Source organism: Corvus kubaryi, unplaced genomic scaffold (assembly GCF_017639235.1).
Source record: "Corvus kubaryi isolate FWS band 111438036 unplaced genomic scaffold, C.kubaryi_AGA036_p1.0 37385, whole genome shotgun sequence".
Classification (NCBI taxonomy): Eukaryota; Metazoa; Chordata; class Aves; order Passeriformes; family Corvidae; genus Corvus; species Corvus kubaryi.
Window position 1 is genome coordinate 11,892,291 of NW_024581127.1, and position 13,638 is coordinate 11,905,928.

The 13,638-nt window shown below is 39.5% G+C and overlaps 1 protein-coding gene across 9 annotated transcripts in view; it reads right to left on the reverse strand.

Moving 5' to 3' along the window:
- The window catches only part of RUNX1T1 (RUNX1 partner transcriptional co-repressor 1), a 114,829-nt gene that overhangs the window by 45,159 nt on the left and 56,032 nt on the right, over nucleotides 1–13,638 (reverse strand). For all 9 annotated transcript variants that reach the window (XM_042035870.1, XM_042035875.1, XM_042035872.1 and 6 more), the window contains 3 exons: nucleotides 5,875–6,012; nucleotides 1,901–2,142; nucleotides 217–306 (listed from right to left, as the gene is read on the reverse strand). In XM_042035870.1, the coding sequence (XP_041891804.1) occupies nucleotides 217–306; nucleotides 1,901–2,142; nucleotides 5,875–6,012 (470 nt within the window). The remainder of the gene's footprint in view (nucleotides 1–216; nucleotides 307–1,900; nucleotides 2,143–5,874; nucleotides 6,013–13,638) is intronic.

Sequence of the window (13,638 nt, forward strand, 5' to 3'; positions counted from 1 at the left end):
GCAATTATAGTTAGGGAACTGACAGTTCCTGTGAGCAGCCAGAAATTATCCCAAACCATACACTCAGATGCAGTTACATCCACTAAGCTATGGAAAGTAGCCCTTACACGTTATTCATTTCCCTGAATCTCTTAAAAAGAAAAACTGTAACACACATCTGTGACCTAGCAACAAAATGGTTTGAAATACTTTCCAGATCACTGAACTGTGCAATACCTTTAAAAATGGGATGACAAAAGGTCGCAGTGGGAAGTTAGTAGCTTCTTGCAGTTTGGAATGAAATTCTTCAATTGTCAAAGTAGAATTCTGTTGAGAAAAAGAAATTCTGTCTTGGTGACAAAATAATGAAAACACTTAGCAAGAGAAACAGTAACTGAAGAACTCTGAAATTGCTTAATAACTCGATATTGGTAAGAATAAAGAAAAGCATGCTGCATATTAAATGATTACCTTATTAAAACACACAAAGGAAAGCACAAGGATCTCAGATATTCAATGCCTGTTACTTAGAGTACAGTTTAAGCTCTCATGTGTAAAGCATGCAAAGGCTTTTACATTTTAAGAATCAGTTAAAGCTGCTGTTTTCAAAATCCTTTTTTAATTTCACATTTTTCTACTGTTTTCTTTTGAAAGAGCGTTGTTTACTATGTTCTAGGCTATGCAGGAAAGTCATTACTTTACAGATGAGGTCATAATGAATTCCACACAAGGTCAGGGTTGACCAAGGGAATAGCATGATATGTGGATTTTCCCAAGGAAAAGATCCTAGTTTGCTCTGAAGACCTCAGATGAATTTAGAAATCAACTGTAATTAGCAGTGGGAAAGCAGTTTTGATCTGAAAATCAGTGGAATGTAGACGTTCCCAAAGACACCTTCACCTTCTTTACTAGTTCCCCCTTCCAAAGAGACCCATGTGACAAACAAAACCCCATTAAACAATTATTTTGAATATGGAAGCAAATGGAGAACAAGACTTACTGATTTTATACTGCCTACATTAAACTTCCTTTGACACAGACTCAAGTCAAAGGGCATCCACTGCTGTCAGGTAGGGATTTGTGAAGATACAAGCAAAGACTGCAAAGTCACCCCTCAGCCTTAGTGCTAAAGAGTGCTGTCAGTCTCTGCTCCAAATGAAATCAGTGGCAATTGCAGCTGCTCAGAACAGATGCAAATTAGAGCACTACAATAGCATCTTCCCCAGTACATCCAATTATTGCTGAAGGAAATACATGGGACACAACAATGTCTGGCAGAGAGAGGACTTTACTGGGAGTAAAAAGAATCCTGGGCCAGATTCACAGCTTCCATGTAAAAGGGCAGCCCAACTTGACAGATACAGGTAAGAAAGAGCTGAAATTTTCATTCAGCTATACCATCACAGCAAAAACCTTATCAATAGTGACTTAAGTAGCAGCAGCGCCTCACTGGGTTCATAATTGTTTGGTTCAAAGATACCAAGAAAAGGTTTTGTACTGAGTAACTGCAGTCCAAACATACTCAGCTCATCCTTTTAACCACTGGCACTATATATGTAGGGCTCTCTCCTTTCCCCATCCAACTAAACTAGGAAAGTCAAACCATATTTTACTATATTACATGATTCAAGGTATGTCTACATAAGGGGTACTGCCAGTATAGAATGAAAACCCTCTCACACCGTTACATCATAATATTATACTGGCAAAAATAGTCAAGGCTACACCTGTTAGGGAATAGTTGCTTGTGGGAAGCTAGTAAGGCTACTCATGTTAGCTCTGTCAGCAAGAGCCAGAACTTCACTCTTGCATGTTTGGTATCCCTAAAGTATGATGAATGCAGTGCATGTGACCCACTCTTTTATAAAATAAACATATCAAGCAAGGAAGAGGGAAAAGAACAGGAAAAATACTTGCTTACCACAAGTCCTAGCACAAGGGTACGCACTCTCTCCCCAATCTCTGGTGAAATGTCATTGCCAAACTGCTGTAAAGTTGTAAGAAATCTCTTCAGTTTGCTGAGCTGCCTAGCTCCACAAGCTGGCGGTAACTGCTGGTTAGCCAGAGAGGAGGAAGAGGAAGAGGATGGCCCATTGCTAAAGCCATTAGGAGGAGATGGAGCTCCATTTAACGCTGTTGGTGAATGGCTAGTGCCATTGGTTACTGAAAGAAAAAGAGACAGGAGGATAAAATAAAGATTGGGGTTGGGGGAGAGAGAGAGAGGAAAAGGAGACAGAGGCGAAAATCCATCAGCTTATGTTTTCTGCACTTGACCTCAAAATTAATTAAGTTGCACAATCAAAGATAATTAGCCTTTAGACAGAGCGACAGTCTGCAGTTTATATCTATTTCCCAGTAGCTGGTGCTGAACATTGTAAGGATTGGAAATAACAGCAGCTGCCTCTCACACAGCCCCTTCAAAATGCTCCTGGGACCTGAAAAGCATCATTTGAATACCAGCCTTTTGTAAGAGGATTTTAAGAAGAGGGAGAGGGAAATGGAGAGAGAAAAAGCATGAGTGCATGTATGATTGAAGACCAAAAAAAAATTGCTCTTTGGGGTAGAAAAAAATGTGCAGACATATTTCATGAAGCCTCAGTTTATCTCTGAATATTTTTACTTGTGTTTTGTACACACAACTGACAGCTGTGTTTATAAAACAGGACTTTCACGTTTTAACCTTACACCAACCAATGAGAAGGTTATTTTTTCCAATACAGATTTCCTAGCTGCTAACATATGGAGCACACAAAGTTGTCTGCGCAGGTATAAATGCTGCCAATGCTCCCTGTGGCCTGAAGCCTTGAAGCAAGGGCATGAAACTAGACTTCAGAAGACTTCTCAGAGACCATGAGCAAATCTCTCTGCTTTCACGTGCCAGCACCTTATCTCTAAAAAGGATAAGAAAGCATTTCCCTCCTGTTGCAAGGTTGCTGTGAGAATAACTATCTGAAGTACTAAGCATTCAAAATGTATGGCAATGAGATCCATGCAGACATACTGAAGACAACAGAGAGGTTTTGGCAGCAATTTCAGTTTGATTCTTATCCACACTCTAGAACAGAACAGAGAATCAAATTGAGGACATCCTCTTCCACTCAGGTTAGCTGGAACAGCAACACTCAAAACACACACGGTTGAGGCTGAGTCTGATTTGCTAAAATGACAGCAAGAAAAAGGATGGCTCCCTAGAAATACAAGTGTGCCAGCACACTGACAGGTATGGGCACACAGCATGTGACTGTACCCAGCAGCAGCTGCACTCAGCTGGCCACTGCCCTGGAGAAATTTGCTAATTTCTTTTTTGAAAGTCACTCAGAACCCATCCCAAAAAACCATCAAAAATCAGGAACTTGTCTGCAATCAAAAATGCATAGGAGTATTAGTTTAACGTGTTTCCTATTTAAAAGCACAACCAAGGCAAGTTAGCAACTTTAAAAACTTTCAATGTTTCTCAGTGACCAGCCTCTCTGAAGCCAAACATCCCAATCTCGTGTCATTTTCTTCACAGATCGTCCTCATCTTTGGCCAGGAAGTCCTTTTTCAGGGTGGACACCTACTACTAGATATAAATCACTATCCTATTACCATATTTAAATCACTGCCACAAATCTTTGAAGGAGTTTTTGCTGGTCTAGTCACCGCCTTCCGGAGGGACTACAGAAAAAGCTATGTGAATTGTTATCTAGCCTCTGCTTGTGTTTCATCCTAGTTTTTGATTGCCTATCCTGGCTGCGTGGGCTAGTGAGAACAAGAATTGGAAAATGCAGAAATAGAAAGAAGCTGGCCTCAGCAAGTTCAGCCCCCTGTGCGGCTCCAGACCATGCTCTGAGTGCTGCAGTGGAGTGAGGTAGCTGAGTAAACAAATACGTTGTGATTGCAAGGAACTCACAAAGCCAAAAGTCATCATACCAGGAGCTTAGTAAATAAGGATTGGGAAGAATACCGACATGTCCTGCTGATCTACCCTGACACCACCCAACAACTCTGTCACCAGTAATGGGCTGCTCTAGGCAGCGGGTGCTGGGGCTATGATCAAGAAAGCAGACAAATGTGGAGTTCATTACCTAGGATAGATATAGGGAGAAGAAAGGCAGGTAAAGACTTCTCCCACAACAAAAGAAATATAGAAATAGTCCCATGATTTCAGCGCTTTCCTTATATCTGCAATATTTTTCAAATATCTGAATTTGCCAATTGGCAGAGTTGTACATAATTTCTGAAACAAAACCATGTTACTATTCCAAAAGAATTCAACATTTAAAATTTCAAACTAAAACACGTCAAGAATTTTTAGTCATCTCAAACAAAGAAAACAAATATATTCTAGACCAGAAAACAAGTCTGATCTTTCTGGCCTGCAGGCATTCCTGCTGTAGTAATAATCAATGTAACAGACACTCTGACAAAAGTGACTGTTCATTGTACAAGCTGGAACAGCTAAGGCCAAACTCCAAAATCTGACAGGGTAAAAAGCAATTAAAATCAGGGTTTTTTAGACTTTTAGTCTTCAAATAAGGAGCCCCAAAAATCAAGCTGTGGTTCACACACCTTCCGAAGTGCTGAATTCAATCAAATAAACATCTAGAAATCTTGTGAGTACACTGAGGACTGTGTGATTAAAGAACATTGTCATATTCCTTTTATGATTGCCAAAGATCATCCTGAGCTGTGGCAAGGGCATCACACTGGAAAGCTTGATCTGTAAAAACCTAGAAACAATTTAACTTCAGACTGAAGCAGCTCCAGAGTGAAGCTCCATCCAGGATGATTCAGGTGCTGGAGTTAAGCAAAACAGACAAATCTTTGCAGGATCAGGGTCACTGGGTTAAATGTGAGTTTATGTGAATAGCTGGCACAAACCCTCCTCAATGTTTAAGTTCAACATAAATTGTCAGGACGGGGTTCCCTGGGATAAGTAGTACAAAGGCCTCCAGCTGGCCTTCTGCATAGAGGTGAATTTTAAATAAGGTATTTAACAGACAGAAAGGGACTAAAACAGACATAGGCAAGACAAATAGAAGATGCTGCCTTCATTCTGTTTAGGCATATGTATTCTACTGTTCTAGAAATGTTTTATTTAAAACGTGAAATGTAAACACATTCTCATGTTTATACTATTACAAGGCAGTATAAAAGAGACCAAAAAATTTGCAGCTAAATCTTCGTATGAGAAATGTGGATCATTTCATGGCTGTGAAAAGAATAGTCCAGACAACGTGCCAGATTCAAATCTCAGTTATGCTGATATGAATGCAGCGTACATCAAGACTAGTAGATTTGTTATATGTTTACATCAATAACCTGAGACAGAGATGCAGCCCTAAGTGATTTAGGGACATGGTAACAGACTAGAAACCTCTAGATAAAAACTATGAAAGGACTTTAATTTTGGTTTTATATCAATATTAACTAGACGTTATATAGCACTGAAATCAGAATTCTTCACTGAAACATAAGCAGAAGGAAGATTAGTATTTTTTTCATTATGAATTATCTCCACTTTAAAAACAAAAAACAAACAAACAAACTCCCTGAAGTTTCTACACAAAAGGGAATGGGATCCTTTAAACAGCATAATGGCATGTAAGAGAAGAAGGTTTTCTGTCCTTCTCACAAGAGGGCTAATCTGAGCATTAAGTACCTGGGAAACCAGTGCTCGCTGTTCTTTGACAGGGTGACCAAGTGGTCAATGAAATAACAACACAACTCTGAGCTGAATGCCTTAATACCTTAAAGATGCATTAACCTGTCGTGAACTTTGTTTTGCTTAATTACTTTATTGCCATAAAACCAAATGCTGCTCCTGCCACGTCATGCACATTTCCCTTCACCTATTTTGGTTTCTTACATACAGAATAGAAAGAAGAAAAGGAAGAAAATAAGACTAATTACACGTTGTGGGCGTAAATGAACTTGTTCTTGGAGCTCCTTGGGTAGTGGGAGGAGGTGGCATGGTTGGAGGCGTCAGCCTGGATTGTGTCTTCACATCCACAGGTGAGTCTGGCATTGTGGAATGCTTCTCAGTGCGATCTGCAACACACACCACAGGAACACACTGGTTTATTTCCCCGAGCACACCCCCTCTGACAAAAACTTAAAAGCTAATGCAAGAAGTGAGCCATTTCAGCATCTGCTGTGAGAGATTACACCTGATTATCTACTCCAGTGTGCTCTTCCCAAATTGCATCACCTAAACCTTACTTAAGAAGGTGCAACACAGATGGTAAGACTTCATTTGTAGCAGTGCTGCATTATCTTTTGGTTTTATTTCTAGCATGTGCAGATGCTACCTCCCAAGCACTCCAGGAGCTGCAATAATGCCACCTCCCTTCAAGGCCCTCATGTTAGCCAGGAGGAAAAAATAGATGAAGAGACAGGAAGATAATAAATCCCCTTATGACATCTCTTCCAGAACTAAAACCTGAAGCTCTTTAGTACAGGTGAGATATTGGGTGGAATATTGGTTGAAGCCAGCTCTCTTCATGTCTCTTCTTTGTATCACCTGCTGCCCTCTCCATTGCTTCTCTTTGTAATCTTATGTTAAATACACATACCTCCTGGATCACTTTACCACAGTGCCCCTGGATATTCTCATATTCACCAGAAAAATAAACAGAACATGCCAAAATGTCAATCATCTCATACACATACTATTCTTTTCAAATAAGCATGTAAGTTTGAACATTCACATATTAAGAACAACTTTTAATGTTTAAAACCTGCAAGATAAGCAGGAACATATCTCCCCAAGAAAACAAAACAAACGTAAGGCAAAACCAGGAAGAAAACATCAGTTCTCTTTCAACTAAAGATCTAAAGACACAACACACATGATATAAAAGCTACAGAAGTGTACTTTTTTCCAACATCTTTTTGAATGACACTACCTCAATTTTTTTTTAAAAACCATCCAAGCCCTTATGTTTCATTTATTAAGAATGGGCAAAACACAACAAAATTTACCACCTGAAGGCAAAATTAAAGCTTTCTCACTTATAACAGGAGTTTAGCGAGCCATCTTGAAAAAAGATGAGTACAGTGAAGTTTAGCTTTTAATGGGCAGAAGTGAAATTCTTCCATCCGTTCTTTGGGGAGTCAGGGCTATTTATTTGTACACTGCCCTACACAAGTCTTCCTGAGCTCCACAAAACTATTTTGTAAGGCAAGTAAGTGTTGCTGCTAATGGGCAAGCACAGAAGTCTGTGGTTTTAATTCAAGACATGTCACATTCTATAAATTCTGTCACTTCACCTTGTGACAGAATTCCTTGTTCTTACTAACAACATACAAACTTCAATGAAAAAATCGTATCTGAAATTTGCTCTGAGAGACAATAATAGAAATTAAATGCAATGCACACATTTAACAAAGAACATGCATGTTTAAAAGAGCCTCAAAACACTTAATTATTGGAAAACTTAAATACGAGAAAGTTACCAAAAAAAAAAGGAGGGGGGGAGGGAAAAATCCAAAACAGCCTCCACCCCCCCCAAAAAATTAACAACACATAACAGATACCAATCTTTATCTGTCTGAAACTGAAGAAACTGAGCAAGTAAGTCCCAGAGGTGCAGCGTGTCAGGTACTGCAATTATAGAAGCCATCTTCAACCTTTGCTGAAATGCCTACAGGCAGTGTTTCAGCTCTCAGGGAAAGGGAGTCATTTCATATAGAATTTAGAGACAAGTTTGGGGAAGATGAGCAGTGAAACACCCCCAGAACAGGATGAGGAGAATAGAGATACAATTTTATAGGATCTGTAGTTTTGATCTAAGGTTAGTAAACCTCAGCTGTGGAGAGAAGAATATCCACAATGATTACCTTAAATATCAAGGCTGCTACAGGTATGATTTGCAAATCAAGCAACAGTAAATTATTACATGCTCAAAAACAAAAACAGGTTTCTAAACAAATTCTATAGGTATTTCTTTTCCATATCACTATACAAAAACAGTTAAATCCCTATCTTCAATAAGCCATTAATTTCATATAAAGAACTATGAAAACTCATCTTGAAATGTTAATTGCTTCCTTAATAGCCAAATTCATCTTGCACTCACCTCAACCAACCTCAGCAACAAGGGAATAAATAGCTTTCAGCTCATGTTGCAACAGAGGGAAAGAGGCACAGCAGTGAGCCCAAGCCCTCCTAAATAAAGGCAAATATTTCTCCCATGCCAAGAAAGGAGAGAGAAAGGGAGGCTTGCCAGAGCTGGTGGGGAGATAACAGTGGGAACTGCTGGTCCATCTGGTTTTCATTCTGCTAACACTCACATTGAACTGTTAAGGAAGGCAGTCCAGGTACACAGATTTGAAGCATGTGGGAGCGCAGACACAGGCACAGAGGAGATGGAGGTGGGTGGAAGAAGGAGTGAGAGAAATCGAGCTCCTCTAACAGACTGCTGCTCGCAGCAAGCAGGCACAGCCTGTATCCTCCAATTCAGCTGGTGATAACTAAAAGCGATCCTGAGCTGTAACCAACCGCACAGCTCCTGCTCCCTCCCTTCCCTTCACTGCATTTCGAAGCTCAGGTTTGATCAGAAATGCACTCAGATCAGAGGGGGGAGACTTCCCCAAAAAGCTGGAGATGCTTTGCTACTTAAATTGAACACAGTAGTGGGAAATAGTGTGTTGATTTTGCCCTGGAATTTCAGGTTGCCACTCTACCATGATCCAAATGGTTTTTACTACCTCCAAGAGTTTGCCACCCAGTTTGCAGATTGCTGAACTTATCCACAGACCCCTGTACTTCTCATCTAAATCTAGTAACATTAGGTTTGATTTTCCCAATTATCTTTCTTAGGACCTCTTAGGAGTAAACACAAACACCCTTTACATACCACTTACCTTTTCTTTACCTCTCTTTCTCCCTTGCAAAACCCTAAACCTTACTCTCCTACTGTATGATTGCAGGTGTGCAGATTTCTCTCTGACTGACTGTAAGTTCCCTAGTTCTGCCTTCTTTAGGGAGATATTAAGGCTCCTTTCAAGCATACCCCAAAACATTTCTTACCAGAGCACAAGATTACTTTGTCAGAACAGAGATTCTCCATGGGAGCAGGGGAAAAGGGCTTTTGAAGAAGTACATGCAAAATGCAAAGCTCTTCCACATGCTTGGAAGCCAGCATCACACCACCCAGGAGAACAGCCTTTACAGCTCTCTATTCCACCCTCTTTAATAAACAAAACCCCTGTGGGAGCCATTCTGCTCTTACTGCTACTGTTTACCTGTTCCTTACATTTTCATACAGCTCCCTGAACTCTGAGGGAGTGATGGGACTGGGAGCATCTGCCTACAGCAGCTCTGCACCCACCACTGTCCCACCACCCACAGCCCCAGAGAACCTCAGCAGCTGTAAGACACAAATCACTCAGGGGATGAAGTGGCGATGGAGTACAAAGCAGAGACACCACTGATAAAAGAATTAACAGTTCTTGTGATCTGAACTCCTAAAGCTTTTGGTGTCTGACACATAAGCCTGTAACTCCAGCTTCTACAAATCATTATTTATTTCTTAATTAATAAAAACAATAAACCTAACAACCAACGCTTTTTACTATAACGGTTGAAAAATAGCCTGATGATATGAAAGCTAAAGACAAAATAGTATTTAAATCATATTCGTAAGGTAATTTCCTTCAAGAGATGTTATTTCACAAGGCTTTTTATGTATGGACATTCTTCATACAAACTCTCAGTGGATATTCTGCTATTCATACATTCAGAGGTAATGAGGTCTTGGTAGGGGAAGAAAGAATCCCTCAAGAGGACAAACTCTAATTTTAACGTATCAAAACCTGTCTGGGTAAGATTTCACATACATTTGCTCCAGTTTTACAATACAGAGACATATACACTGAATTTTGCCTGAAATTTGGAAGAACTTTCACCATGTCTTAAAATTGCACTATTTCTTGAATTCAAAAACATGTTTATGGTCCTGAGTTAAACCAAACTCCCCACTTGCAAAACTAGTTCCGACTATCTTTTTCTTCAGACGGACATTTCAAACAATATTCCTGAATTAGGAGGGACACACCTGAAAGTTTCATACAGGCAGCATCCCACAACATCACACATTTAAGAGTATAGCCTGTGTATACAGAGGGAGTAACTTTCAGGTGCAACAATTCCTTTCACTGAATCCCTTTAAACAATGACAGACCTGTGCTCCTTAGCACAGACCAGATCAAATGGGACTGAAACAGAGGTCCTCCAAACTGGAAGGAAAAGGAGACATCTGCAACTCATTCTGTAGTGCTCACTGCAATCAGTTCAGGATGCAGAAAGATGGTGAAATAACGGTCTAGTCCTAATCCATACACACAACCCTCTGGAGCAATGAGAGACTTAGAATAAATTCAGAAAACATGTTTCAAGTATGCAGAGATCTATTGCATTTGCTTTGGATTATATTTTTTATTTAAAAACAAAACCAAGTAAAATATTTTGAAATACACATTCTTGAATCTCCTTTATGGCATAGAGTGAAGAACTGTGATTTAACCACAGAAGTATTTAGCTTCATTTATAATTAAAGAATGTTGTAAAACCAGCTTTAAATTTATGATATTTCTTCTGTGGATTTCTTGGTTCATGGAACTATACTGTTCTTGTCATTCATTCAGTTTTTATGGTAGAGGCTATTTTTATCACTATATTTAGCTGTTTAGGTGAACACTGATATTTACTGTAAGCACAGTCAGCTTCTGAACCAAACAAGGAAGAGACAAAACATGCTGGAGCCAGGGCAACGAGAGATGTGCCTGCATTCAAACTCATTTACTTTACTTCCTGTACCCTACAAGATTTAGTCCATTTTTAAAACAAGGTGGTCTTTCATAAATGGCAACATTTCAGCTCACGTGGCATACTTCCAAGTCTAACGCATCAAGGAAAGCTGATGTATGGAACAAAATATGGAATATATAAATACTTTACTGATACCATTTTAATAGCCAATTCAATGTCAAGCATTTCTAGGAGTGGTATGTTTTCAATTTCCTTTTTTAAATGAAAAAAAATTGTGGTATAATACACTGTGGCATTTATTTTACTTTTAGTTAGTGCAAACAGTTCCAGATGTACACTCAAGCATGAAAGATTCTTAAAAGATGCTTTATATTGATTGTACAGTACTTTCTACTTTGGTGCCAACATTTAAAAAATAAAAATAAAACTTGCTAAATTAAAAGAGTCCATTGTCTTGTTTCCTTTAAACCCACAAAAGAGCAAGCCCTACATATGACACAATGGATTAGAACCTGCCTCCACCACCCAAGTTACAGGAATCGAGACCTAAATCTGGAGGATTTAATACTGATGGTTTCTTAGATGCATTGGACTAGTTTTGATTATTTTGAGAGGGGTGGCAGGGAATTTGCAAACTGTGGATAAGTTCAAGGTGATGAACCTGAAGACAGACAACCACAAGTCCAACCCAAGAGGACAAACTCCATAGTTCTTCCATCCATAATGCTATCATCCTGCAGTCAGTAAGAACTTGTCCTCCTTCAAATGTGGCCAAGCCACACAGCACCATTAGTAATAGGCAGTGTTTGTCAACAACACAACTCCTGACCCTGAAACCTGCTGGTACACTGAGCAGAACAATATTACAAGGTTGCCTTGGTTGAAAAGAACTCGTTTGAGAATGAACGGTATAAGCCTGATACATCTGATAAATCCTATCCTCTCCATGCACTGAACCCCTGGGGAAACCTGCAAGTCATACAATGCAGCCATAAAATATGACATTTAGACAACATCACTGCAGACCCTCTCTCTGCCAAGCATGCCTGGGATTTGTTTGAGACTGGCACAGTCTTCATTCCATTCACCTCTTGGCCCTTTTGACTTCTTGATAAATAAATAAGGACCTAAACCCAATGGATGTTTCTGTGCTGTACACAATGATCTCAAACAGGCATAATACAGACATTAACTATCTGTCAGCACCAGATCCAGTCACATTATTAGCCTAGAAAGGAAACATCACTGGGTTTCCAGTTCCCCAGTAGATAACTTTTACTTCCCAGGTGATTTGCAGGAATGCAGTACCAGAAATCAGCTCAGACTCCGTCTTTTGTCAGAGAAGATTACCTCTGCAAGATTTATCCACCAGGAATCAGAGAGTGTGTGCAAAGTGACTGATGGATAAGCACAGCAAAGTTTTCAGATGACATAACATTTCGCTGCTTCTTTAGCATGCTGGGTATGAAGTTCACATACTGAAGATCACCCTTTTGCAAGAGCAATATCACAATTTTGCTGCAGTCTTATCTTCATTCTCCTCTGCTCAGATAGTTGAACAATTCCTATCACCAGCTATTCTTCAGAATAAATGAAAGCACACTCAATTTACCCATTTATGCTCATTTAATATGCAATAGCTAGAAGAAATTCTGTATCCTGGGAGTTCACTGAAGTTATCTGAGGCCAAGTTATAAGAGTTTTCTTCAGCTGTGCTAAAAAAAGCCTTGAGCATAATACAATCTCCTCTGTCTCCCAAAAGCTGAAAGGGATTTTTGTGCTACTGTCTCCCGGTTTTGGTAGAGCTTCTGGATGATGTAAAGCAGGTAAATAGTGGAAATGCTTTATGCCATGTTCTTTGTCCTCAGTGGTACCTTGACTGGTCCTAACATCATGACAATGAACCACAAATGCAGAAGCATTCTCTTTGATTTCCGTTCTCTACAGTGAGAGGTTCTGACTGGCAAATAAACTTGGTCCCACACTCATGGCTTAGCAGCTGAAGGCCAGATAATTACACATATTATAAAATAAGCAATGCATGAGTTCAATCTCAGAATTAAGAAAAAAATGTTGTGGCTTGCTTTGCTTGGACATATTATTTTCTCCTGAAAGAAATGAACTTGTCTTACCATATAATTTCCTTTTTAAAGAGGGGGGGAAAGTAGAAAAATAAACTTTTCCCTCTCATTTAACAATCTGACATGTTTTGACAGTTTCAAAACTATCATAAATTCACTTTCAGTTATTTAATAAAAACTGACTCATGTCAGAATTGCACCTTTTTTTAAACGCCTCTTTTCTCCTTCACCCTTTCTGGCTTTGCAAATTTTACCATGTATAATTGCTTGAATGCAGGGAAGAAGAATACATTCTAAATCTAGACCTGCTACCACCACAATGGTTTATGAAACTTAGCAAGAACAGACAAGCAAAATAAGGGCCAAACTGTGGCAGCTGCCCTGAGTTTCCATAAGCCCCCAGAAAACAAAGTCTACAAGTTCCTTTGTCATGGCTGAATACACAACAGTTCGCCTGTAATGAAGCTGAAAACAATGTGGATTTCTTCTAAATATCCCACCAAACATCATGAGAATTCCTCTGTGTATGAACTAATGCAGTTAATAAGCAAACAGTCCCATAATCAGTATTGAAATACTATTTTCCTGTTTATGTTGTTTCCTAGATCTTTTCTTTTTGTTGACAAGCTATCCAACTAAGAACTGTGTGTTTTGAGTGGTACTCTTGTGTTTCATGTCACAGGAAGTATTACTGCTATTCCAAACCCAGTTCACTGAACACTGAGGCTCAAGTGAATTGACAAAGTGGCACTCTCTGCCTCTGGCATGAACAACTGAAGAACAGCCAGAGCAACCACTGGCCAAACTCATGCCCCAGCCTCC